Source organism: Lampris incognitus, chromosome 14, assembly GCF_029633865.1.
Source record: "Lampris incognitus isolate fLamInc1 chromosome 14, fLamInc1.hap2, whole genome shotgun sequence".
Taxonomy (NCBI): Eukaryota; Metazoa; Chordata; class Actinopteri; order Lampriformes; family Lampridae; genus Lampris; species Lampris incognitus.
Window position 1 is genome coordinate 2169403 of NC_079224.1, and position 27920 is coordinate 2197322.

General features: G+C 44.6%; 1 protein-coding gene across 1 annotated transcript in view; it reads right to left on the reverse strand.

Moving 5' to 3' along the window:
- Positions 1–2205: 2205 nt before the first annotated feature.
- Positions 2206–27920, reverse strand: part of c14h5orf22 (chromosome 14 C5orf22 homolog) — a 48300-nt gene continuing 22585 nt past the window's right edge. The window contains exons 5-10 of the mRNA XM_056293149.1: positions 27182–27585; positions 26611–26673; positions 20992–21113; positions 16703–16769; positions 7496–7635; positions 2206–4551 (exon numbers count right to left, since the gene is read on the reverse strand). Coding sequence (XP_056149124.1) covers positions 4416–4551; positions 7496–7635; positions 16703–16769; positions 20992–21113; positions 26611–26673; positions 27182–27585 — 932 coding nt within the window. The 3' untranslated portion in view covers positions 2206–4415. The remainder of the gene's footprint in view (positions 4552–7495; positions 7636–16702; positions 16770–20991; positions 21114–26610; positions 26674–27181; positions 27586–27920) is intronic.

Sequence of the window (27920 nt, forward strand, 5' to 3'; positions counted from 1 at the left end):
ATGCTGAGGGATGATAGGCCTGTGCAGGCGTCGGATGCATGAAGCCTGCAGGTGCTGGAGCAGGGCGTGACAGCGGCTGAGAGGGTTGTGGAGGGGGGTAGGACAGGATCCTCTTGGGTGCAGGGGCTGAAGGCTGAGGATGCTTTTCTATGGGGGTGGAGGCTTGGAAGGCAGGTGCGGATTGTTGTAAGGAGTGTGGTAGAGTTGTCTGCTGTCGAACTCTTGTTTATGCAGTTTAAGTTTGCTCATACCTCCTTGCAGATACTCATCAAGCTCAGGCCATGGTGGGGGTGGTGGCCAGTCTTCCTCCTCCTCCGGTTCCGCTTTAACATGATGGCTCCAGGCTTCAGCTTCGTAGGTGCTGTAGTTTGAGGCTAGGCTGGGTCCCCGACTTGCGTCTGCTTTCAGTGAGCGGGCGACCTCAATTAGCTCTTTCAGCTCAGTTCGTGCCTCATGAAGTTCCTTCAGACCTGCCTGGAAGGCCTGTTGTGTTTGGTGCAGCCTAGCATTCGCCTCTTGTATAGCTCTCATTTCCGAATGGGAATGGGAGGTATACTGATTCTGCTGATATGAGAGTGTGTGTGCAGGCCAGGCATCACTATACCGATCTCTCCATTGGGTGCAACTTGGGGCTAGCTGAGGAATCTCGTATTGAGCAGCATTCCCATGGTAGCTCTCTGGGCAAGTCTGGGATGTCGGGAAGGGGGTCATCTGGACTGGGCCCTCCCATGGTGGTGACACTCTCATCTCTAGGGTTGGAGGTGGCAGGCTCCATTCTGGCAGGTCTCTCTGGCAATATCCCACGTAGTCCACCTCGTAGTCTTGCAGTCTGGCAGGTGGATGTATCTGTCGTTTAGGCCTCACATCAGGATATCTCTCTTCGCCTGATTCGATTCCATCCTGAATACTCTCATCCGGCTCGAAGGACCAATTTGCTAGTGGGATAATTTGGAATGGCTAGTTTGTCTTAGGTAGAGAGTAAACAGGATGGTGTGTCAGTCAGAACACAGGAATGAAGAGGAGACGTGGACTTCGTTTGTGTGAACTGTATTGAAATCCAGCATAAATTATAGCGAGTTTTTTTGTCAGTGACTCAAAGAACAAGCTGGATCGCAACAAAGGACAAACGAGGACAAATTCACTATACACGTAGACACGAGAATTGCAGGGGAAAACTACATGTACTGTATACGTATAACACGAACAAAGTCTCAACGTGCGCTAGGCAAGGCATCTAGCAAAACTACAACTAAACCTAGGCTGCGTCACTCACAGCAGGAGAATCTGGCCAGAGTCTTAAAGGGGCAGGCAGTCTTAAAGGGGCGGGCACCTATAAATGTCGGAGCCTTTTTTACACACACCGAACATGACAACAAGCTGGCATCTTCAGTTGAAAATGAGATCTTTTTGAATCTGATGGATGAAGAAGTTAACAGGAATGAGTCACATAGTTGGGTAGCTCCACTCCCATTCAGACAGCCGAGACGACATTTGCTTAACAACTGAGAACAAGCAGTCAAATGCTTTGCATCACGCCAACAAAGACTAAACAGGAGACTTCACAGACAAAGACCTCCCCACCACAAGTACAAAGTCTGGCCAACAAATTCAGGAACCGTTGGTAGTCAAGAGTACTTGTTCACCTTACAAAGCCAGAAGAAATGGACCAAGTTCCCCAAAAAACCTGCAAGAAGGAGACATTGTCCTTCTCAGAGACGATCAAGCTGCTCGCAACAACCAGCCAATGGCCATAATCACAAAGGCCGTCCCTGGAGAAGATGGAAGAGTGAGAAAGGTGGAATTAAAGACCCCGGATCAAGGATGTTGAAATAAGTTCCTCAGACCGATCTCAGGAGTCATCTTACTTCTGACCAAAGGCTGATGTTCAGAAACCCACTTAGTTCACAGGATGAGTGGCGACCTCACAGAGGCCAGGCAGGGAGTGTGTTGCCTTTAAGGCATGATGATAGGTGGACTTTTATTTTGAAAATACCTTTATGTTGATAAGTGTTAGTCATCACGTCCTCTCAGTCATGTTAAGGAAGCCGGCTGAATTTGTTTAAAGTTACAAACCCAAGGAAATATGAGATAACCCACACTGTAAACACCACAAAGGCAATGTTGTGAGTAAAAAATTTCATTGTTATACTTATAAGTTAATGTTAAAAAGTTATTTACATGAAAAAGCATTTGATTTGTTTGTAATTAAAAGGGTTTTATTTACATGTATTTACATTTGAAAAAACACATGCTACCAACAGGATGGTAATTGTATTGTTTTCGTTTCAGTTTTCACTCTGTCTGTGTAAGATGGTGTAAAGAGCCACAGTAAACAGCAAGTAATGCTTACTACGACTCAAGTCATCATTTTGCAAGAAAGAGTTTAGCTAGTTGTATAACTGCAGTTCCTACACTGTACTGTAGTGAGGACAACATAGGGCCCCTTCTCTCCGTAGGCGAAAAAATGGGGTGGTTCGTTGCCAAGTCCAGTACTGGAAAAGCGGAGATACATCTGGCGGTGATCTGCACTCTGAGTGCACTCTCCTAGTTGTTGTGCCAGGTGGTGTGCGTGTGCAGTCTGGTTGCTGAGTGACATAAAGGAAGATGTGATGGTGATGCTGCAAAAGCTTCTATGGTGCACAGTGGTGTGCGTGTGAGTTGTTGCTGTTGAAAATCGGCTGTCTTGTTGATGTTGATTCAGTAGTGCACATAGTGCGTGATAATGTATTTTGTGTGTAGTTGTGTTGGTTGTATGGCTGTCTTCTGTCAGCAGACTTCCTCGGTGGAGCAGCCTCAACTCCGCAGTCCAAACTCTATTGTATGTGAAACTCCACGCTTCTCCTGCCACGTTGGTGTCTGTCTTCAGTCCCCCCACCTGTCTCAAATCAATGCTTAAAAAGTGCACTGTCCTGTGTTGGCCACTCCTGAGCTGTGTGTGTGTGTGTGTGGGGGGGGATCACAGCTGTTTATCACCTTGATCAACACACATCAAAACCAATAAACCCAAATGTCAAATATTCATAAATATTGATAAAACCCAAACTGACAAATAAATTAAAACATGCTAATGTTGGAATCAAGTGAATAAAACTTAGCTTAAAATAACATCCTGCCCTGACAACTACAGATGTAACAACTTAGCTTAAACTAATATCCTGCCCTGACAACTACACATGTAACAACTTAGCTTAAACTAATATCCTGCCCTGACAACTACACATGTAACAACTTAGCTTAAACTAATATCCTGTCCTGACAACTACACATGTAACAACTTAGCTTAAACTAATATCCTGCCCTGACAACTACACATGTAACATACCATAAAATACACTGGAAAGAACCTTGGCCTCACAGCAAACTTCAAAATCAAGCCCACACCTCCAAAACTTGTATTGGGATGAGCTATAATTTCTAATCCTATCCAAACTAAAACATGGGCTTTTTTTTTTTTGGAACCAGTTAGGGCATTGACATAAGAAATTATATATCATGCATAAATAATCAATTTTACAAGTTCTGTTTTATTGCAAGCTGTCTCAAATAGGAGTAATCTGGAGGATTGCAGTTAACAGTCTCTTTTTAGCCATGAAAAGTAACAAAACGAGTTTGGCAACTAATTGCTTCAGGGATTTGTATGGGATTTGTAAATATGCCTAGGACAATGTTCAACAAAGAATTGAGAATTGAGCAATGAATTTACACGGCGACTTGTTAATTAAATCATTTCATCACAGTACATAAGAGAAGAACATGAAAATCTTTACTGCGCATGAGAAAAATATCTTCTATTTCTCAAACAGTTAAATGGGAAGTATGATGTATTCTCCCCCCCCCCCCCTTTTTGTCCCCAGTTGTACCCGGCCAATTACCCCACTCTTCCGAGCCGTCCCGGTCGCTGTCGCTGCTCCACCCCCTCTGCCGATCTGGGGAGGGCTGCAGACTACCACATGCCTCCTCCCATATATGTGGAGTCACCGGTCACTTCTTTTTACCTGACAGTGAGGAGTTTCACCAGGGGGACATTGCGCGTGTGAAGATCACGCTATTACCCCCAGTTCCCCCTCCTCCCTGAACAGATGCCCCCGCCTGACAGAGGAGGCACTAGTGCAGCGACCAGGACACACACCCGCATCCGGCTTCCCACGTGTAGACACGGCCAATTGTGTCTGTAGGGACATCCGACCAAGCCGGAGGTAACACAGGGATTCGACCCGGCGATCCCCGTGTTGGTAGGCAACGGAATAGACTGCTATGCTATCTGGACACCCCAGGAAATATCATGTGTTCTTGTTGTATATATGAATGAGTATGACTTTATAGAAGTGCAAGTGTTTGCATATGTGTGCTCAAATATGTTTCATCTATATAGCATCCAAAATAACTCAAACAGGTAAACATATCTATGTTTGGCTCTATGGTGTCTCTGTGGTTGGGCTGTCGTAGTCCTTGTGCACGTCCAGCACTCCATACAGGCTCTCAAGCACAGTCAGTACTCTATTCTGAATGGAATCCACTTGCTCTGTTGGGCAGTACTCATCTAGACTTGACCTGAAAAAGATACACAATCACATGAACTCACTGCTTAACTGTAGACTGTGTAGATGTAATTATACACTGTGAAGTTTTCAATTTACAAGCTGTATGCACAAGACAAGTACAAATTTCAATATTTGATACTCTGCATATATCATTTATGTACAGAACAAACAATCTGGGCCTAATACTGACCTCTGAGATACTCCACAATTAATATCCGTGCATGGTAGTTTATGCTCACCTATCTTCACATATTTTTGCCTGTTTCTTAAATAGCTTCTCAAACAATTCAGCACTACTACTCTGATACCATACCGTTCCAATTTATCAAGTAATATATTGTGATCAATGGTATCAAACGCTTTTTTTAGATCTATAATTTTCCTACTACATACTTCCTTTTTCTAAACAATTAGTAATTTCTTCTATTCCATTAGCATCAGAGATGTTGATCTGTTTGTTCTGAAGCCATACTGGTTGTCAGACAGCAATGTGAATGAATAATGAATTTGTCTAGTTTGTCAGTAAAGCGTTTCCCCTATATCTTGGAGAACTGGGAAAGCAAAGAAACAGGCCTGTAATTAATGAAGTGGTGTCTATCCCCTGTTTTATATACTAGTATAACTTTTGCAATTTTCATTTTGCTTGAAAATTTACCAGTGTGAAATGACAAATTACAGATGTGTTAGTGGTTTTGCAGTACCATCGATGCCTTTCTTGACTATTGCCATATTTTCATATTAATTTGGTCTCCATACACCCCAGCATCATATGAAGTGCAAAATATAGCCTCTCCATGATGAATGACCGTCCGTGCGTGTTGAAGAGCCACACCCTCCTCGCGGTAATCCTGTTAACGTTGTCAGGAGACAACAGGGCAGAACACAGTGGATCTAGAGGAGTAAACCTTGATAATAAATCCTGCTCTTCCTATGGATAGCAGTAGTCCTAGGATCTAGAGGAGTAAACCTCAATAATAAATCCTGCTATTCCTATGGGTACCAGTAGTCCTAGGTGGGTGCATTCATCCATAGACTGATGTTATGGACCAGGGGACATCGTGGCTTTGCAGATGATCAATGCGTCTTGACAACAGAAAGGCGCAAAATCTCCAATTAGCGGAGAACCACATGTGGAGTAGCGCCCCATGCTTTAAACAAACATACGCAACCGAAACCCCACAGGGGCGCCCTGAAGGATGACCTCGGTGAGGAGATATTCATTTTATTCCAGTCAGTAGAAGTTTTGTTTGCTTACAATATCCATGATTACTGCTTCTTCTACTGCTCTAAGAACATTTGAACTTGGATTTCTATCTCCATAGTCCTCATCAGTTCCATCTGGTTGTTGAAACACTCGGTCATTGGGTTTTTTTTCTGCCAGTTTTGGTCCCACACTTAAAAATAACTTCTTAAAACCACCAATCATATTATCCTTATTAGTTACAGTCTTATCATTAAGGACAAAAGACTGAGGGTAACTTGAGTCCGTCCAATGTTAAATTCCATGCATTAACTATGTGTTCACATTAACTCGCTCTGCATGTTATCTATGCTTACATTGCCATTCAGTTACTTTAGTGTATTTTGTGCATTTGACACCTACTGCGTGTCTATTTGTCCCGGAAGAGGGATCCCTCCTCTCTTGCTCTTCCTGAGTTTTCTCCCATTTTTTCCTAATAAGGTTTTCCTTGTGGAGTTTTTTTCTCATTCATGTCTAGGGTCCAAGGACAGAGGGTGTCGTATATTGTACTGATTGTAAAGCCCTTCAGGACTACTTTGTAATTGTGAGCTGTATAGCGCTTTTCTAACACTCAAAGTGACTTTACAATAAACGGGGTGAAACAAGACATCAGCTAAACACAACACAGACATACAAGGGTGGATGGGAAGGGGGGCTACGAGAGGGAGAAGCGGCATCCACACACAACGCCAGCAGTACTCTCCCACTTAAACACACAAAAGGACAAGAAAAACAAAAAACAACAACACTGTGGACGTTGATATTGTGTAGGGGCTTACTCCCGTAGGCTATTCCTCTCTCGAGGTATCCACTAGGTGGCACTATTTAACCTATAGCTGGGGGCTGGTTCGTGGGCATCAGGGATTATCCACACACCGGTGCGCCCGCGTACCGCACGTCTAGGGGCCAGACCTCCTCGGAGTCCCTTGTAGTTCAGCCAGGGTCCAAGGTGTACACAGTTACCGTGTGTCGCCACGAGGAGGCGCTACATAGGGTTTGCTGTTGGAGAGGCTATGTACTGGTAGGGAGAGATTTACATGCTCGGCTCTCCTGTTCGCATGTCTGCTAGTCAGCGGTGAAGGTTGAGAGTGAGACGTGACAGCACACAACACTACACCAACACACTAGATGCTTCACAACAACCCCACTTCTTACACAAGAATGTCCGACACCACTGTGCTATGCAAAAACATAAATTGTTGAAAAACAATCTGCAGCATGGTTCACAGTAAGGCGTGAAGAAGGAGCAGATGGTATAACTGTGTTTCATTAATTCATTTAAGTGTTTTTGGTCGCCAAGCTTCCTGTCTTGGCTATTTCACAAAGGCACCTGAAGGAATCTTCCTTGCCAATTTCCAGTGTGAGCGCAGGCGTAGGTAGAGTGCAGTCGATGGACTGCATGGCATCGAAGCATGTGGTGTCGAAGCATTAAAAACTGTGCTGAGCCGTAGTTTGCAACATTGCAAAAACAAACTTTTATCAATGGGGAAACTTATCCCGCAAAGGGAAAAATCTCCTACACTCATGAAGTTCCTTATTTTCTACTTTAGTTCCTGGACGTCCTACAGCACAGTGTGAGGCATTAGAAAAGGTGTGTTCCTTGGCGAATGAAAGATTGAAGAGTAGAATACAGATATAAATAGCTGAAATGAGAGAGCCTAAAGGGATAAGCAACACGACTAATAAACGAGTGTAGGTCTGTGTGTATATTTACCTTGACATAGTGACCAGTGTGGGTTTGGGCAGGGCTTTTAGGATGAGCTCTACCGCAACGACCAACCTGTCTATTTCCTCATCAGTGCTAATGTGGTGGGGCAGCTCGGAGTAGTCACAAGTTAACCCAGCCTGATGTACCTGGGGGGGGGGGGGGTGGAGACAACAAAGGTGGTGAACGGAGACATGGATAGGGATGGAAAGTGACAGAAGGATGATATAGGCTATACGAGGGGAGGATCAACACATGGAGGACAGAGAGGGAGGGGATGATAGAGGGAATGGTAAAAGGGGGGCAAAGGAAGGGAGGTGAAGAGAGGTAGGATCAGAAGAAGGAATAAAGAGAGGGTTGAAGAGAGAGTGGGTGATGAGAGGGTGGGTAAAGTGAGGAGGAAAACAGAATGGGGAAAGACGGTGGGGTAGTAAGATAATTCAGGAATAAAGGAAAGTGACACTGCACAGTAATGGATGTTGTTTACAGCTGATCCATGCTAATCCAATGGATCACAGTACTGGTGGTGGCATGGCCATCTTTGATGCCCCATGACTGGATGCACCAAAAACAAATCATTCCTCTGATGCTCTGAGCTGTTAAGCTACATCAAACCCTTAGCACCAGAATGACCGGGATTTCACTGCTACCTAGAACGACCATGGGCCGTCAAAATGACGGCCAGTTTTTAAACTCTATACCAGTGTTTCTCAACCCAGTCCTCAAGGACCCCCTATCCTGCAGATTTTCATTGTAACCCTGCATAGATAGCTCTGCTTGTACTTACTCAACCAATCACCTCACAGCACTTAATTATGCAAGGTTTGCAAACTCTGACATTCACTGCTGAATTACTACAAACAGGTACCTATTCAGGGTTGCAAAGAAAATCTGCAGGATAGGGGTTCCTTGAGGACTGGGTTGAGAAACACTGCTCTATACTCTGTCAAGATAAATACCCAATTGAGATATTAATACATTGCATATGTTAGTATGTCTGTTAGGAAACTAACTGACACCAAAATTAAAATTTTAAAAACTTTAATACTATTTTTCAAACAATTTAAAAAACCACTGTCCAACGCCTGTAAATACTGTAACGCCTCGGTGGTAGTCATGGTGTGTCTGTAAAGGCGTCTGTAACCAAACATGTTGGCAATAATCAAAAATCAAGTTAAGACTATTTCTCTGCACTGGAGAACGCGAGTGTGTTTCTAGGACAGAGCAATGAACAACATGTGTTGTAGTGGAACGGTTTCCTTTTTCTAGGCTCCTTGCCACTAGGGGCATAGTTCCATTATCTTGAGTCTTTTGCATTCTAGTGGCATAGTTAAGTACCAGTTTCAGCTACTTCCTTTTCCTGTGACAAGAAGAAAATGGTGTGACAGCACAGCAATATTCATGCTCCATCATTAGCCATCACCTAGTTTCTACCCCTTTGAGTGACAATATCTGTAAGTAAAGCTATTACCCATCATTGCTAGAATCTTTATTTTGAAGCATTTTTACATATTTGCTACAGTTTGTATAATTTTGGTAACATGTATGGCAGCACATTTTAATGATGGCATTCAGGCTATACCTTTGATGCTAGTGTAAATACAGTGTTCAATGCAATCCCTGATTAGTTACAACTTACATTTTATTCCTGCAAAGAAAATGTTAGTTTTATACTTACCTTTGTTTCCTGAAAAATAGAGGATTAGATATCCCAACTGTAACTCTAGATTGAGTAAGCTATTTTGTATTGTGTACTGATGTATGCTTTTCTGTATGTTTATTTTCAGTTTCACACTTCCTTGTTATTAAATCCCATCCATATACAACACTGGTCTGTTCCTTGGAGGATATGATGCAAGGGAGAGTATAGCTGGCTGTAAAACCTAATATAGGACAAGAGTCAAATTGGGTGTAGCAGTACAGTGAAAAGATAGCACTCTGTGAGGGACATCAACTAGCTGTCGGACTCTGACATGGCAGCCGGAGGTCAGTAACTGATAAAGCCTTTTCTAGTCAAGCCCTCATCGACACGTTGGAAAATTTAGAGGCTCAAGGTCAAGACAGTGAGGAGAATAAGTCACTCTCCCCTCACTCCTTAAAGTCCTCAAAATCTTAAAGACAGCTGAGTGTTAGATCGTCAGCAGGATCTTCGAAAAGATCGTCTGCATCAACTACAGCCAGTATGGCAGCAGCACTAGCACTGGGTGAAGCACAGGCTGCTAAAGCCAGAGCAGCCTACGCTGACAAAGAAATGAACATTAACTTAGCGAAAACACGCATAGAAGCAAATGCAAATGTTGAAAAGGTCCGCTTAGATGCAATTCTTGATGCACTTCAAGCCAAGAAAGAAGCTGACGCTTTCATGGCCAAAGCAGTGGTAATGCAGCCTGCTGCTGCTCAGCTTATTGCAGAGCGAAGTGAAGAGTTAGAGTTCTTGACCATCCAAGTAACCCCAGAGCAGAAAGTGAGTGAGTACATAAATAAGCACTCAAACAACTACACTGAGCTTACGCAAAGACAGAAAGACATGTGCACTCAGCATGACGTCACCCCTCAGCAAAAACAAGTGGAACCGTCACCAGAGTTCACATCTTACTTCAGACATCCAAAGGAGTTGAATCAAGTGCAACTGGACTTGGTATATATCCTTGAAGAGGTTTCAGCTCTCATCCAAGAGGCTTCCTCAGTTCGTGCCTTTCTGACTAGACCAAGCTCTCTTGGATGAGAGGCGAAACGTCTTCACGGATATATACCAAGTCCAGTTGCACTTGATTCAACTCCTTTGGATAACCATGACCTGGATGAATGAGAACATTCACAGACATCTTACTTCAGACAAGATCCAAATCAATACCACTCATCACCACCAGAGGGCAGTAAACCGGTGCTGCAAAGAGATACACTTCAACAACGTCTTTCCTATAGCGAGCCACAACCACAGTGGAGGTGTAAGCCAAACCTTGAAGCTACTGACAACACCACCAGTGACCTCGCCAGGTTCCTAGCAAAGAGCCAGCTGGTAACTGGAGGACTGACTTAAGTCTGATGACAAGCCGGAGAATTATCTCAGCTGGAAGGCTACCTTTCAGAGTACCATCGCAGACCTTGGTCTTGCTGCCAGTGAAGAAGTAAACCTGCTCATCAATAGGCTGGGCCCAGAGTCTTCAGAACATGCTAGAAGGGTCAAAACAGTCAACATACGTCATCCATCTGTTGGTCTAGGTATGATCTGGACAAGACTCGAAGAATGCTATGGCTCAACAGAGGCAATAGAAGGAGCTCTGTTCTCTAGAATAGAGAACTTCCCAAAGCTCTCCAGCAAAGAACCTCACAAGCTCCGAGAGCTATCAGACTTGCTCTTAGAACTGTCAACTGCAAAGCTAGATGGATATTTACCTGGTTTAAGTTACCTCAACACAGCCAGGGGAATAGGTCCAATTGTGGAGAAGCTACCCTTTCACCCCCAAGAAAAGTGGACAACAGTTGGGTCAACATTTAAAGAAGAGCATAGAGTGGCCTTCCCACCTTTCTCTGTCCTTTCTGAGTTTGTTCAGAAAGAGACTAGAGCAAGTAATGACCCAAGCTTTACAACAGCTCCTATCTCCTCTGTCAGCTTCAAGAAAGAAAAGCCCCTGGGTAATGACAACAGAAGGCCATCAGTTACAGTGCAAAAGACAGACGTGTCAGCAGAGGTAACCACAAAAGTAGAAAGGGTAGTTGAAGATCTAAACAGACACTGTCCTATACATCACAAGCCAAACCCACTGAAAAGATGTAGAGGTTTCAGGATGCTGCTGCTTGAAGACAGAAAGAAGTTCATCAAATACAACAACATCTGCTACCGTTGCCTTGCATCCACCAGTCACCAGGCAAAGGACTGTAATGTCACCATCAGGTGTTCGGAGTGTGGGAGTGAGAGGCACTTGGCAGCTCTTCACCCTGGCCCAGCCCCTCTCTGCCCCTAAACAGCATGGCGGGCAGGAAGCAAGCTCATCAAAGCTGGATGTTACAGTAACATGTACAAAGGTATGTGGAAATGGATTCACAAGAAAATCCTGCTTGAAGATTTGCATAGTTCATGTCTTTCCTGAAGGTCAGCGACACAACAGCAAGAACATGTACATAATTGTGGACGACCAAAATAATGTGTCCTTTGCAAAGACGGAGTTTTTTTGACATGTTTGACATTCAAAGCACAGTTGAACCATACACCCTGAAGACCTGCGCTGGCTAAGCAGAAACGTCAGGTAGAAGAGCTTGCAGCTACACAATAGAGTCAGTAGATGGGAAAATTAGTTTTCCTCTCCGTGCGCTCATTGAGTGTAATGCCATCCCTAACAACAGGGAAGAAATATCCACTCCTGAAGTCGCACTACACCACCACCATCTGAGGTCAATAGCTGCTGAGATACTGCCCCTCGACCTGGATGCAGACATCCTCCTGCTCATTGGACGGAACCTTCTGAGAGCTCACAAGGTGAGAAAGCAGCTCAATGAGAGAGACAATGACCCACACGCACAGAAGCTCGACCTGGGCTGGGTTATCATAGGCAATGTGTGCCTCGGCAGTGCTCACAAGCCAACTAAAGTGAGTGCTCTAAAAACGCATGTGTCAGATAATGGACGCCCAAGCCTTCTCACCCCCTGTGACAGCCGCATCAATGTGAAGGAGAACTTCAGTCTGAGTCACTCGAAAGCCACTCCCCATCAACATCAAGCTTCAAGCCCATACTCAAGACCCACTGAAGAGAGTTTAGGAAAGACTGTCTTTCACTGCACTGATATAGACAACCAGCTTGCGCCATCTGTCGAAGACATGCTCTTTCTGAAGAAGATGGAAGGAGTCTTCAAAGATGAAACTAACAGCTGGGTCACCCCATTCCCGTTTTGCAGCCCCAGATGTCTACTCCCAGACAACAAACCCTATGCCTACAAGCAGCTTATGTCTCGACGCCAGCTGGACAGGAAGGAAGACATGAGAGCACACTTTGTCGAGCTCATGCAAAAAATGCTCGATAACAATCATGCAGAGCTGGCACCACCTTGTGACAAAGTTAAAGAGAGATGGCATCTTCCCACTTTCGGTGTCTACCACCCACAGAAGCCTGGTAAAATTCGTGTGGTGTTTGACTCGATTGCACAGTTTAATGGAGTATCTCTTAACGACGTGCTGCTTTCGGGGCCAGACCTCAACAATACCCTTTTGGGTGTGCTTCTCCGCTTCCAAAAGGAACCTGTTGCTGTCACAGCATAGAGCAGATGTTCTACTGTTTTGTTGTTCAGGAAGATCACAGAGATTTTCTTTGCTTTCTCTGGTATCAGGACAACGACCTCAGCAAAGATGTAGTAGACTACCACATGAGAGTCCATGTCTTTGGCAATAGTCCCTCCCCAGCAGTGGCGCTCTTCGGGCTGAGAATGGCAGCAAGGGAGGCGGAAATTGAATACGGTAGTGAGGCATGACAGTTGATAGAACGGGACTTCTATGTCGACGACGCAATGAAGACCTTTCCTACTGAAGCTAAGGCTATTGATGTCCTACAGAGAGCTCAAAACATGCTTGCACTCTCCAATCTACATCTCCATAAGATCGCCTCCAACAGAGTGGACGTGGTGAATGCTTTCCCCCCAGAAGACAGGGCCAAGGAAATCAAAGACCTTGATTTCTGTACAGACGAGCTTCCTGTCGAGTGCAGCTTGGGAGTGAGTTGGAACATGATGTCTCATACGTTCACTTTCCACCTTCCTCAGAGCCAGAAGCCATTCACTCACCGCGGGGTGCTATCAACAGTCAATAGTCTGTTCGATCCTCTAGGCTTCCTAGCTCCTATGACTATCAAAGTAAGACTCCTTCTCAGAGAGCTTTCCAACAGTGGCCTTGAGTGGGACAGCCCCCTGCCCCAGGACATGTATGATGACTGGAGAAGATGGCAAGATTCGCTACAGGATCTTCAGGCACCGCATGTTCCTCACACTTATGTATCATTCTCCATCTCACAAGCCAAGGATACTCAGCTTTGTGTATTTTCAGATGCCTCAGTCAAGGCTATAGCTGCAGTGGCTTACCTGAAAGTCACACATCTAGATGGCCACATTGAAGTGGGCTTCATTCTGGGTAAGACCAAGCTGGCACCAGTACCAGAGCTCACCATTCCCAGACTGGAGCTCTCACAGAAGAACTCGACATGAAGGTAGACAGAACTACATTCTACACTGACAGCAAAGTGGCGTTAGGATACATCACAACAATCGTAATAGGAGATTCTATGTACATGTCAATAATCGTGTACAGAGAATTAAGCAACCTTCTCTGCCAGACCAGTGGAGGTACGTTTCAACGGAGCCCAGCCCTGCCGATCATGGCTCTCGGTCTGTGGCAGCAGGGAACCTTGCCAGTATCACATGGCTGTATGGTCCAGCATTCCTTCTGCAGCCTGAGAGTAACACCCCTGAAGAAGGCCCATTTGAACTCATTGACCCAGAGTCAGATGTTGAAATTCGCTCTAAGGTGAAAGTGCTGGCCACTACAGTGTCTACAAGTCATTTGGGTTCAGCACACTTTGAGCGCTTCTCACAGTGGACCACCCTCGTCAAAGCTGTAGCCCATCTTCATCACATTTCTCGCAGCTTCATCAAGTCCAAAGATGACATCAGTTGTGCAGGCTGGCACCTCTGTAAGACAAGTCTCACAGATGAAGACTTGACCCAAGCAGAACACACAGTCATCAGATGTGTCTAACATGAAGCATATGCAAAAGAAATCAAATGCATCATGGCAAAACAAGACTTACCATCTAACAGTTCCATCCGCAAGCTTCACCCGATCATTGATGGCAATGGCCTACTATGGCTAGGAGGACGCCTTACAGAGTCGAAGTTTCTGAGATATGAAGTCAACCCTCTTCTAATCCCAGGGAAGCATCACATCGCTACACTGCTCATCCATCACCATCATGCAGCCATAAAGCATCAGGGAAGACACCTAACTGAGGGAGCTGTAAGAGCAAGCGGTTTATGGGTAGTAGGAGCAAAGAGAACTATCAGCAGCATCATCCACAGATGCGTGACTTACAGGAAGCTACGAGGCAGAATGGAGCAGCCAATCATGGCAGACTTACCTGCTGAGCGCTTACATATTGATCCTCCGTTTTCTTACGTTGGGCTTGATGTATTCGTACCATGGGAGGTCATTGCATGCCATACGAAAGGTGGACAGGCCAACAGTAAGATATGAGCGGTTCTGTTTACGTGTATGTCCACACTAGAGCTGTTCATATCGAGGTGATTGAAACTATGAGCTCCTCTAGCTTCATCAGTGCACTTCACAGATTTTTTCGTGATCAGAGGTCCTGCGAAGGAGCTGTGGTCTGATTGTGGGGCCAACTTTGTCGGTGCATCCAGGGGATGAGGCTGGATCCTCCGAGTCCTGGTGAGATGAGTGTGGAAGACTACCTCGGCCAGAGATGTTCTTGGGTGTTCAACCCACCCCACTCATCTCACATGGGTGGCACGTGGGAGTGCATGATAGGTATTGTGCGGCGCATCCTCGACTCAATGCTCAAACAAGCTGGACACTCTAGGCTGACTCATGAGGTTCTGACAACATTAATGGCTGAAGTAACAGCTATTATTAATGCAAGACCTGTAGTGCCTGTCCCTCTGACCCAGAAGCACCTCTGATCCTGACCCCTGCAGCTCTCCTCACCCAGAAGTTTGGTGTAGCCTTACCTACCCCAGGAGACTTCACCAAGTGTGACATGTTTAAGCATCAATGGAAGAGGGATCAAGTTCTTGCTGACGCCTTCTGGGCTCGATGGCAGAAAGAGTATCTCAACACACTTCAGAGACGTCAAAAGTGGCAGCTAAACAGGCCAAACCTGAAGGAAGGACACATTGTTCTTCTGAAGGATAAGCAAGTAAGAAGAAATTAATGGGCAACGGGTGTCATTGCGAAGGCTTTCCCAAGCAAAGATGGAGTAGTCAGGAAAGTGGAGGTCAAATTACCCATCACAAGACTACTAAGACTTTCTCCAGACCCATCTCAAAGTGTATTCTTCTCTTGTCTCCAAAAGATTAGATTATGTAAATGTTTATTGTTGCATTTTAAATAATGCCAGACGGTTAGCGTAATGGAAGTTTCCTTTCTTTTTAGAGCCTCCCTGCCACTAGGGGCATAGTTCCATTATCTTGAGTCTTTTGCCTTCTAGTGGCATAGTTAAGTACCACAGTTTCAGCTACTTCTTTTTCCTGCGACAAGAAAATGGTGTGACAACACAGCAATATTAATGATCCAACATTAGCCATCACCTAGTTTCTACCCCTTTGAGTGGCAATATCTGTAAGTAAAGCTATTACCCATCATTGTTTGTATAATTTTGGTAACATTTACGACAGCACATTTTAATGATGGCATTCAGGCTATACCTTTGATGCTAGTGTAAATACAGTGTTCAATGCAATCCCTGATTAGTTACAACTTACATTTTATTCCTGCAAAGAAAATGTTAGTTTTATACTCACCTTTGTTTCCTGAAAAACAGAGGATTAGTTATCCTAACTGTAACTCTAGATTGAGTAAGCTATTTTGTATTGTATACTGCTGTATGCTTTTCTGTATGTTTATTTCCAGTTTCACACTTCCTTGTTATTAAATTCCGTCCATATACAGCACTGGTCTGTTCCTTGGAGGTTATGATGCAAGGGAGAGTTTAGCTGGCTGCAAAAACCTAATATAGGACAAGAGTCACATTGGGTGTAGCAGTACATGTGTATTTTACCTGTCCCCATCAGTTACCAAGTAGGTGGTGTTTACATGAAATTCACTTATTGTAAGTCGCTTTAGATAAAATTGTCGGCTAAATGACTGTAATGTAATGTGTACGTGATACTTTGTTTACTGCAGCACTAGCCTCGGTTCAGGTAGGCATGTACTCTTTTGTGTGCTGAATTCAAATGGTGTGGAAACCGCACCTATTTGGCACAGGCAGGCACTGTATTGGTCGAGTATTGGAGCGCACCCTACATAAACAATGCAGCCGGAACCCACGCTGAGACTTGGATACAGCCAGCAGTGTACATGCAAGCATTTCTCATTAGATCTACACAAATCACGTAAGTCATTTTGGTTTCAAAATGAATTATTTTAAAACCTAACTGGTTTGCATCCCTGATTATTATCATCATCAACATCATCATCATCATCATTATAAATATTACCATTTCATAGTCTGGGGAGTTGTTTCTTGCCTTCAGACTGGATACCAGTTTAGCGAGGGAAGCGAGCCTAAAAGCAAACACAAAAATATTTAAAATAATACACAGTACTGGACACAAATGCATGTAGACACACTTAGAAACTCGTGCTCAACTAGAGCTCCTCTTTATTTACATGGACACACTCAAGTAGAGCTCTTCTTTATTTACACACATAAACTTGTGCTCAACTAGAGCTCTTCTTTATTTACATGGACGTACTCAAGTAGAGCTCTTCTTTATTTACAAGGACATACTTAAGTAGAGCTCTTCTTTATTTACATGGACGTACTCAACTAGAGCTCTTCTTTATTTACATGGGCATACTCAACTAGAGCACTTATTTATTTACATGGACTTACTCAAGTAGAGCTCTTCTTTATTTACATGGACATACTCAAGTAGAGCTCTTCTTTATTTACAAGGACATACTTAAGTAGAGCTCTTCTTTATTTACATGGACGTACTCAACTAGAGCTCTTCTTATTTACGTGAAGGCAGTCAACTAGAGCTCTTCTTTCATTACATGAACGTACTCAACTAGAACTCTTCTTTATTTAAATGGACATACTCAACCACAGCTCTTCTTTATTTACAAGGCTGTATCACAATGCACAACTAGCACTTTAGTTTGTTTAAAAGCACTGAACCCGGGTTTCCCCGTTTTTCTTCCCAGTTGTATCCGGCCAATTACTTCACTCTTCCGAACCATCCCGCTCGCTGCTCCACCCCCTCTGCTGATCCGGGGAGGGCTGCAGACTACTACATGCCTCCTTCGATACATGTGGAGTCACCAGCTGCTTGTTTTCACCTGACAGTGAGGAGTTTCACCAGGGGGACGTAGCACGTGGGAGGATCACGTTATTCCCCCCAGTCCCCCCCCCCCCGAACAGGCGCCCCGACTGAACAGAGGAGGCGCTACTGCAGCGACCAGGACACATACCCACATCCGGCCTCCCACCCGCAGACACGGACAATTGTGTCTGTAGGGACGCCCGACCAAGCCGGTGGTAACATGGGGATTCGAACAGGCAATCCCCGTGTTGGTAGGCAACGGAATAGACCATTACACTACCCGGACACCCACAGATTCCAAATTTTATGAGCGAGAAGAAAATTAATTCATGATCCTGCTGTAAGGACATTTTCATAGGTGTATGACAATGAATTAAACGAATAAACATGCACTTGTATGGAACCAACATGATGTTAGTATCACATCTAGCTGGACAACTTAGACAGACACACAAACACAGCATTATACCAAAAGTAAGCCAGGGAGAGGCGTTAAATCATTTTAAAGGGTCTCTTCACCCCAAATAAAGAAAAAAAAAAATTTTCCCCTTACCCCAATTCAATCTATCCAACCAGATACTTTGGGTGTGATTTAGTGAGATTTGGAGGTGTCTGGGGTAGCGCTGTCTCCCTTCATCCCAAAACAATGGAGCTGAATAACGAAAAATCTGTCTCTGTAGCTTAAAACGGCAAATGCATGACCGCATAATGCGGTCACGCGCTGCTTTCCTGGAGCTACTACACCTGACATCCCGGTGACACTCCCACGACTCCTTAATCAATTTCCACCATTTATGAAAGTTATTGTCCACGCCGGCTCCAGCGACATGGCTCATCAGCAGTCCGAGCTGACAAAAGGAGATATTATCCATCTTTTTAATCTGCTGGGTTTTGTTTTCAGGTCCAGGCTTCCAAGTCTCAAGCCGCAAAGCAGTCAAGTCACAAGTAAGGCTGAGCCTCACAGCTGGCGGATATTCTCAGGCGGAACATAGTTCTCAACCAAACTGTTCACCATGACATGCGGGTGATCCTGGGTTACCATGTCATTGTTCCGGAAAAGAAACTTTACTCTTTACTTCTTCAAATGTACTTTTCTGGCATTGTGATCTCCAAAAACTGATTTCTATTCAATTCCACTCAAGTACGGTGAAGGGAGACAGCTACCACTGACAATGCCAAACCCGCCAAATCCATCAAAAAACATCTAAAGGAACAGACTGCACTAGGGGTAACCGGTTAAACAGTTTATATATATATATATATATATATATATATATATATATATATATATATATATATATATATATATATATATATATATATCTCAATGGCCTTGCGGCCTGTCCAGGGTGTCTCCCCACACCTGCTACCTGCTGCCCAGTGATTGCTGGAATAGGCTCCAGCATATCTATCTATCTATCTATCTATCTATCTATCTATCTATCTATCTATCTATCTATCTATCTATCTATCTATCTATCTATCTATCTATCTATCTATCTATCTATCTATGTCTATATATACACTCACCGGCCACTTTATTAGGCACACCTGTCCAACTGCTTGTTAACGCAAATTTCTAATCAGCCAATCACATGGCAGCAACTCAATGCATTTAGGCATGTAGACATGGTCAAGACGATCTGCTGCGGTTCAAACCGAGCATCAGAATGGGGAAGAAAGGTGATTTAAGTGACTTTGAACGTGGCATGGTTGTTGGTGCCAGACGGGCTGGTCTGAGTATTTCAGAAACTGCTGATCTACTGGGATTTTCACGCACAACCATCTCTAGGGTTTACAGAGAATGGTCCGAAAAAGAGAAAATATCCAGTGAGCGGCAGTTCTGTGGGCGAAAATGCCTTGTTGATGCCAGAGGTCAGAGGAGAATGGCCAGACTGGTTCGAGCTGATAGAAAGGCAACAGTAACTCAAATAACCACTCATTACAACCGAGGTATGCAGAAGAGCATCTCTGAACGCACAACACGTCGAACCTTGAGGCAGATGGGCTACAGCGGCAGAAGATCACACCGGGTGCCACTCCTGTCAGCTAAGAACAGGAAACTGAGGCTACAATTCGCACAGGCTCACCAAAATTGGACAATAGAAGATTGGAAAAACGTTGCCTGGTCTGATGAGTCTCGATTTCAGCTGCGACATTCGGATGGTAGGGTCAGAATTTGGCGTCAACAACATGAAAGCATGGATCCATCCTGCCTTGTATCAACGGTTCAGGCTGGTGGTGGTGGTGTAATGGTGTGGGGGATATTTTCTTGGCACGCTTTGGGCCCCTTAGTACCAATTGAGGATCGTGTCAACGCCACAGCCTACCTGAGTATTGTTGCTGACCATGTCCATCCCTTTATGACCACAGTGTTCCCATCTTCTGATGGCTACTTCCAGCAGGATAACGCGCCATGTCATAAAGCTCGAATCATCTCAGACTGGTTTCTTGAACATGACAATGAGTTCACTGTACTCAAATGGCCTCCACAGTCACCAGATCTCAATCCAATAGAGCACCTTTGGGATGTGGTGGACCGGAAGATTCGCATCATGGATGTGCAGCCGACAAATCTGCAGCAACTGCGTGATGCTATCATGTCAATATGGACCAAACTCTCTGAGGAATGTTTCCAGTACCTTGTTGAATCTATGCCACGAAGGATTAAGGCAGTTCTAAAGGCAAAAGGGGGTCCAACCCGGTACTAGCAAGGTGTACCTAATAAAGTGGCCAGTGAGTGTATATATATATATATATATATATATATATATGTGTGTGTGTGTGTGTGTGTGTGTGTATATATATATATATGTTTGTGTGTGTGTATATATGTATATATACTATATATATATATATATATAATCTGTATGCGTGTGTGTGTACACACACACACACACACACACACACACACACACACGGAGGACCAACTTCATATTAAGCAGGTGGTCATAATGTTTTGGCTCATCAATGTGTATTCTCTCTTTCTCTACCTTGCTCACTCTATACACACACACACATCCATCCATCCATTATCTGAACCACTTATCCTGCTCTCAGGGTCGCGGGGATGCTGGAGCCTATTCCAGCAGTCATTGGACGGCAGGTGGGGGGACACCTTGGACAGGCCGCCAGACCATCACAGGGCCCACACACACACACACACATACACACACACACACCTTGGGACAATTTAGTACGGCCGATTCACCTGACCTACATGTCTTTGGACCGTGGGAGGAAACCCACGCAGACACAGGGAGAACATGCACACTCCACACAGAGGACGACCCGGGACAGCCCCCAATGTTTGACTACCCAGGGGCTCGAACCCAGGACCTAATTTACGTCTCAACTTTGCATGTAAAAAAAAAAAAAAAACCTGACTTGAGCTGAACAAATCCAGGTTCTAGAGTAAACCAGTACTGACTGACTACAGATTTACACTTGGACATTACCTAGGATTGTTGGCCAAGCGTGTGACAGTCTCCACTCCATCATCCTCTAACAGATCAGCAAATGCTGCCTCCAGGTCCTCCAACTGATGTACACGATGATCCACACACTCAACAAGCTCCTCCTGGACACCAGACACAGACACACACAACAGTCTAAACACATGTCTGTATATATCTGCCAAAAGTAATGACAACTGACATAACATGTCCCACCATTAACAACAAAAACAACATATGTGTGGCTCGGCAAAAATCTGTCTTTCAGCACCAGTGGAGGAAAGTGAAACCTAGCCTTCATGAAAAGACCACGCTGTTAGTTGTTTTCTTAGGTCGATCTGCCTCGAGAGCTTAACTGGGCTGCCATCTTGTGAACGGCATTGCCCTAGTTTCTAGTTTGCTTTATTTACTTACTCAAACAGGTCATGACCAATTGCTCAAATCACTTGGTGTCGTGCGAATATATATATCACCATGCATATATGATGCATATATCATGTATATCACCATGCATATATCATGTACATATATCATCATGCATATAGCATGTATATCACCATGCATATATGATGTATATCACCATGCATATATGATGTGTATCACCATGCATATATAATGTATAGCACCATGCATATATGATGTATATCACCATGCATATACGATGTGTATCACCATGCATATATGATGTATATCACCATGCATGAAGAATCCACCCAGACAGGTTGGATACTTAACTCCAGCATGTTGGTGATCGCAGAATTTGTTAGCGTTCACCTTGCCTCCAGTGTTTTATTGGAGTAAAACAATGCAAGAGAAAAGCACACACACCTTAATATCACCACCTGGTATGGCGACAGTCAAGCTCCAGTGTCTGTAGATCACTGTCAGTGAGGCTGTACATGTCTTTCTGCTCAATAAAAATGTTCAAGGATCAACCACTGGAGGATCCAATGGGTTACCCTTGAACCTTTGAAGTTCAAATCGTGTCACATAGATAATATGTCTTGGTGACATCATCAGGAAGTCTGCTTGACCAGTAGCTACTGAGCTAACATTCACATGCTAGCATCGTCCCCATTTAATGAACGTTGGAGCATATCGGTATGTGTGCGTCTAGTTTTGTAGTGGGCAACATGGCTAGTCTGTATTTTTACAGTTAACATACAGAGGTCACCAGGAACTCCATTCACCTTGCTGAACCTTCATCCATGCTAGTTGTGTTTCAACCACCGTAAGACACTGCACAGTTCAGGGAAGGAGAACACGGCAACTATTTAAATGTCCTCCATTTTCACCAGGTCACACTTAGGGTAGGGGGGACTGTCTAGTAGCCATATTTGAAGCTGTTTGGTTCTCTACATACAAAATCTGAGTGGGTGACCTTTTCCTCATTTAACCTGGCCCAGGGTGACAGCGACTTGCCATTTTACATTCACTTTTCACTGATTCACATTGCCAACGTTGGGTGTCACACTCGCTGTGAACACACAGTTACCCTTACAAACAATAATATACTTGAAGTTTATTTTATTAAGTAAACTTGAGTAAACTTCAAGTAAAGTTCAAGTATATGTACTAGTAGTACACTTGTAAGTATACTTAGTATACTTTTGTTTAGTGATAAGTAAACATTTTCAAATTTTGAACTGTGGTGGTCCAAACCATGCTCCTGAGATGGTCTCCCTCCCCAAGCTCCTGTGGTTGTTCTGACATGGTTACATGGTTCTGTGTGTGGCTGTGTTGATTTGATTCAAGATTGGCGACTCTGCTCACTGCTCTTCCTGCCAGTGCTTTGCCCTGGACTGCTGGACTGCCTTGGCTTCCCTAGTCTGTTCTGCAGTGCTTTGCCCTGGACTGCCTTGGCTTCCCTTGTCTATTCTGCAGCGCTTTGCCCTAGACTGCTGGACTGCCTTGGCTTCACTAGTCTATTCTGCAGTGCTTTGCCCTGGACTGCTGGACTGCCTTGGCTTCCCTAGTCTATTCTGCAGTGCTTTGCCCTGGACTGCTGGACTGCCTTGGCTTCCCTAGTCTATTCTGCAGCGCTTTACCCTGGACTGCCTTGGCTTCCCTAGTCTATTCTGCAGCGCTTTGCCCTGGACTGCTGGACTGCCTTGGCTTCCCTAGTCTATTCTGCAGTGCTTTGCCCTGGACTGCTGGACTGCCTTGGCTTCCCTAGTCTATTCTGCAGCGCTTTACCCTGGACTGCCTTGGCTTCCCAAGTCTATTCTGCAGCGCTTTACCCTGGACTGCTGGACTGCCTTGGCTTCCCTAGTCTATTCTGCAGTGCTTTGCCCTGGACTGCTGGACTGCCTTGGCTCCCCTAGTCTATTCTACAGTGCTTTGCCCTGAACTGCTGGATTGCCTTGGCTTCCCTAGTCTATTCTGCAGCGCTCTACCCTGTACTGCTGGACTGCCTTGGCTTCCCTAGTCTGTTCTGCAGCGCTTTGCTCTGGACTGCTGGACTGCTTTGGCTTCCCTAGTCTATTCTGCAGTGCTTTGCCCTGGACTGCTGGACTGCCTTGGCTTCCCTAGTCTATTCTGCAGCGCTTTGCCCTGAACTGCTGGATTGCCTTGGCTTCCCTAGTCTGTTCTGCAGTGCTTTGCCCTGGACTGCTGGCCCGCCTTGGCTTCTCTAGTCTGTTCTGCAATGCTTTGCCCTGGACTGCTGGACCGCCTTGGCTTCCCTAGTCTGTTCTGCAGTGCTTTGCCCTGAACTGCTGGATTGCCTTGGCTTCCCTAGTCTGTTCTGCAGTGCTTTGCCCTGGAGTGCTGGACTGCCTTGGCTTCCCTGGTCTATTCTGCAGCGCTTTACCTTGGACTGCTGGACTGCCTTGGCTTCCCTAGTCTATTCTACAGTGCTTTGCCCTGAACTGCTGGATTGCCTTGGCGTCCCTAGTCTATTCTGCAGCGCTCTACCCTGGACTGCTGGACTGCCTTGGCTCCCCTAGTCTGTTCTGCAGCGCTTTGCTCTGGACTGCTTTGGCTTCCCTAGTCTATTCTGCAGTGCTTTGCCCTGGACTGCTGGACTGCCTTGGCTTCCCTAGTCTATTCTACATTGCTTTGCCCTGAACTGCTGGATTGCCTTGGCTTCCCTAGTCTGTTCTGCAGTGCTTTGCCCTGGACTGCTGGACCACCTTGGCTTCCCTAGCCTATTCTGCAGTGCTTTGCCCTACCACGGGGTCTCATCCCAGTTGAGAAAAAGAGCAAAAAAGAAAAAAGAAAAAAGAGTTGAGTAAAGAATTGGGTCAATGGACCAACTCTTTACCCTTGCAGAAGTGCTGAGGGGGGCATGGGAGTTTGACCAGCCAGTCTACATGTGTTTTGTGGACTTGGAGAAGCCTTACAACTGTGTACCCTAGAACACTCTGTGAGGGGTACTGTGGAAGTATGGGGTACCAGGGTAGTTGCTACAAACCACCTGGTCCTTGTATAACCAAAGTGAGAGCTGTGTCCATATTCTCGTCACAAAGTCAAACATGTTTTCGGTGGGTGTCGGACTCCACTAAGGTTGTCCCTTGTCTGCAGATTCTATTTGTGATATTCATAGATAGGCTCTCAAGGTGCAGCCAAGGTTTGGAGTGTGTCCATTTTGGGAACCTCAGCACTGCATCTCTGCTCTTCGTAGATGACGTGGTTTTGTTGGCTTCATCAGAATGCAACCTCTGGCGCACACTGGGGTGTTTTGCAGCTGAGTGTGAAATGGCTGGGATGAGAGTCAGCACCTCCAAGTCTGAGGCCATGGCTCTCGACGGGAAATTGGTGGATTGCTCCCTCCGGGTTGGGGATGAGTCGTCACCTCAAGTGAAGGAATTCAAGTATCTTGGGGGCTTGTTCACAAGTGAGGGTAGGATGGAGCGGGAGATTGACAGGCGGATTGGTGCAGCATCAGCAGTAATGAAGACGTTGTACCGGACCGTTGTGGTGAAGAGGAAGCTGAGCTGGAAGGCAAAGCTCTAAATTTACTAGTCAATCTTCGTTCCAACCCTCACCTATGGTTATGAGTTTTGGGTAGTGCCCGAAAGGGTGAGATCATGGATCAAAGTGGCTGAAATGAGTTTTCTCCGCAAGGTGTCTGGGCTCAGCCTTAGAGATAGGGTGAGGAGCTGGGACATCCGGAGAGAGCGCGGAGTACAGCTGCTGCTCCTTGAGGTCACAAGCAGCCAGTTGGGCGCCTTCCTTTGGAGGTTTTCCAGGAACGTCCAACTGGGAAGAGACCCCGAGGTAGACCCAGAACTTGCTGGCGGGACTACATGTCCAATCTGGTGCAATATAAATAAATAGTTATTATTACTAAACCTGAGCACCACCTATGATACAGTGACTGCAGATGCACCTTACTAGACTCTCAGATCTGGGTGTTGGGGGCACTGTGGAAGTTAGTCAGGGGGTCCCCCAAAGGCTTGATGCTAGGTCCCTTCAACTTCATAATCTACATTCTCCTCCTTCATTAGATCCTCCGTCACTTGAATCACAATTTCCCCCTCCATGCTGGTGATAGTCAGATCTACATAAGCACAAACTACCTTCATAACCCTCCTTGACCATTGAACATTTGTCATCAAATCTTGAATGCATCTCAACTTCCTCAGTGATGAAACATAATTCATGATCAAATTCAAATTTGTTCTTACCAAAGATGGCAACATCTCCCTCACTGTTGATTGCACCACCCTTTCTCCCTTCCTTATGCACACCTTGGACTCACCTTGGACCCCTCCCTCTCAATGGAACATAACATTAGCTACACAGTCAAATTATCATTGTTGAACTTCCCCTAACATTGCCAGAATTCAGTCCTCCCTCTCTTTCCCTGCCACTGAAATACTCACTCCAACATTCATAACCTAGCATTCATCACCTACAAAATCCTGCTTCTCATTTATCAAGCATTACATCGCCTGGCACCTTCTTAATTCATTGATATCGTTCTCCCCTACCAACCCATCTAGTCATGCCAACCAGTCTCCATCAGTCACCTTTCCATACTAAATCCTACCTCCCCAGTTTTGGTGACAATATGTTCTCAACAGCTGCACCTGGAACACCCTCTCTCCATCCAGCTTATAATACTGATTCACCTTTTTCTCATACCGAATAACTCAACTTGTTCACTTTGGCCTGAATAGCCCTGTTTTTTGTTTTGCATGTAATTGTTTGGTTGATAATTTTGTTTTTGGATTGCTTATATTTCCCTGTTCATGGTTAACTATTTTTCTGAAGCATCTTTGACTTGAGAAAAGCACAAAATAGATCTTTTTCAGCATTCCGGTAGACAACTGTGTGGGTTCTTTGCAAGTGCCAAAATTTTTTTTAGGTGTAAGGCATGATAAAGGATAAATTAATCCATTCATAGTACCTCTTCTTGTTATATTCACCAGGGATACAATTTGCTTGTTCATCCCGTGAGTCTCAGGTTCAAAGAAAAACAAGATTTGTTTTCAGAAAATGAGACAAAATGTAAACAAATAAAGCCAAAGAGACTGAGATTAAAATGGCTGGGAGAGCGGGGCCTGACATGTAGAAACGCCTCAAAATATTGACAATCATGCCTTTTGTGTTTCTGTGGATCTAGTATGCCAGACTTTACAAAGTTCATAGCTATTATTTTCCAAAACCCCTCACTTCATTAGCATTGGAGCTGGGTCTTCTGAAGCTGTAGAGCTCATGAAGAATAACATACTCCTCCTGGGAACCAAGATAAGAAGAAAAAATGAAGAACATTACTTGTAGTCAAATCAAACACACCTCCAAATACCAGTATTAATACGTTTCTACAGATAGTAGTATGTTGTTACACAAGTATTTGGAGAGAGTTCAATTTATTTTGGACATTCAGTGACCCAGTGGATGTGGTCCCAGTTTAAAACTCACTGTGGAGTATATAGTCTTATGTCAGGGTATAGCCATGTGATTAACTATAATAATGATATAATTTACCTGGATACACCGCAATATGTCTAATTACACAAAGGTTATACCGAGTGCACTGGCATGCATGTGGATGGATATGTACATGGAGGTGTATCTTCAAAAGGACATCAAGTGGTGTAACTGGACTCATGCACCTGCTACAGTGTGCGTTAACCAAGAATGTATTTACTGGCTGTTTCACACAAATGGTTTTTATATGGGTTGAAAAGGAAAACTAACTCATAGAAAAGACAAATATAGGCAGAAGGCTGAGTGTTTGTACCTGTGTGTACAACTGCTTGAAGGGGTTCTTACAGGAGAAGAAATCCAGATCAATGTCTAGGATGTATGGTTCCATCTCATGGACAACGGAGGATAACTTGTTCAGGACATAAGTAGTTGATCCTTCATCTTCACTTTCACAAACACCGTCATCATCATCAAGCCCCAAGACTGTTGATTTGCTGGCCTGTTTTGTCTCTCCTGCTGTCTTGTGTCTGTTGCTACTTCTCTCTGAGCCGGTGCTGCCCTCTTGCGGCTCCTTGTTATCGGTACAGGTGATACAGCTGACGTTTTCAGGTATGGCATGCGAGAAGTGCTGCGGCTGATTGCCTTCATCAGATCCCTGAGACTCTGTCTTGGGCTTCTTGGCTCCACACCTTCTCGTATCCAGATCCATTTTCCTTTCTGAAGTAAAATTCCAGTAGAGCAAACATGAACCCCACATAGCTTGAGCCGTTCTGTGATTCAACTTGTATTGGCTTAGCTTGTCCTGTTTCTCTTTTTTTTTTTTTGCTGTACTCCATCTAATATTCCTGATAGTATTTTGGCAGACACCACTACACTCCAAGTTTTTCTTTATTACCAGGGGCATTTTTTTAAACTGGACTTGATATTGGGCTATACAAACAAAACTGACTTGACTTGACTCTGTTTTAGGCTCAAACGGGAGATTTTCTCTGATGCCAAATGATGAAAGGAACATTAACATAAAACAGGTGAATCTATTTAAATCTTTTTTC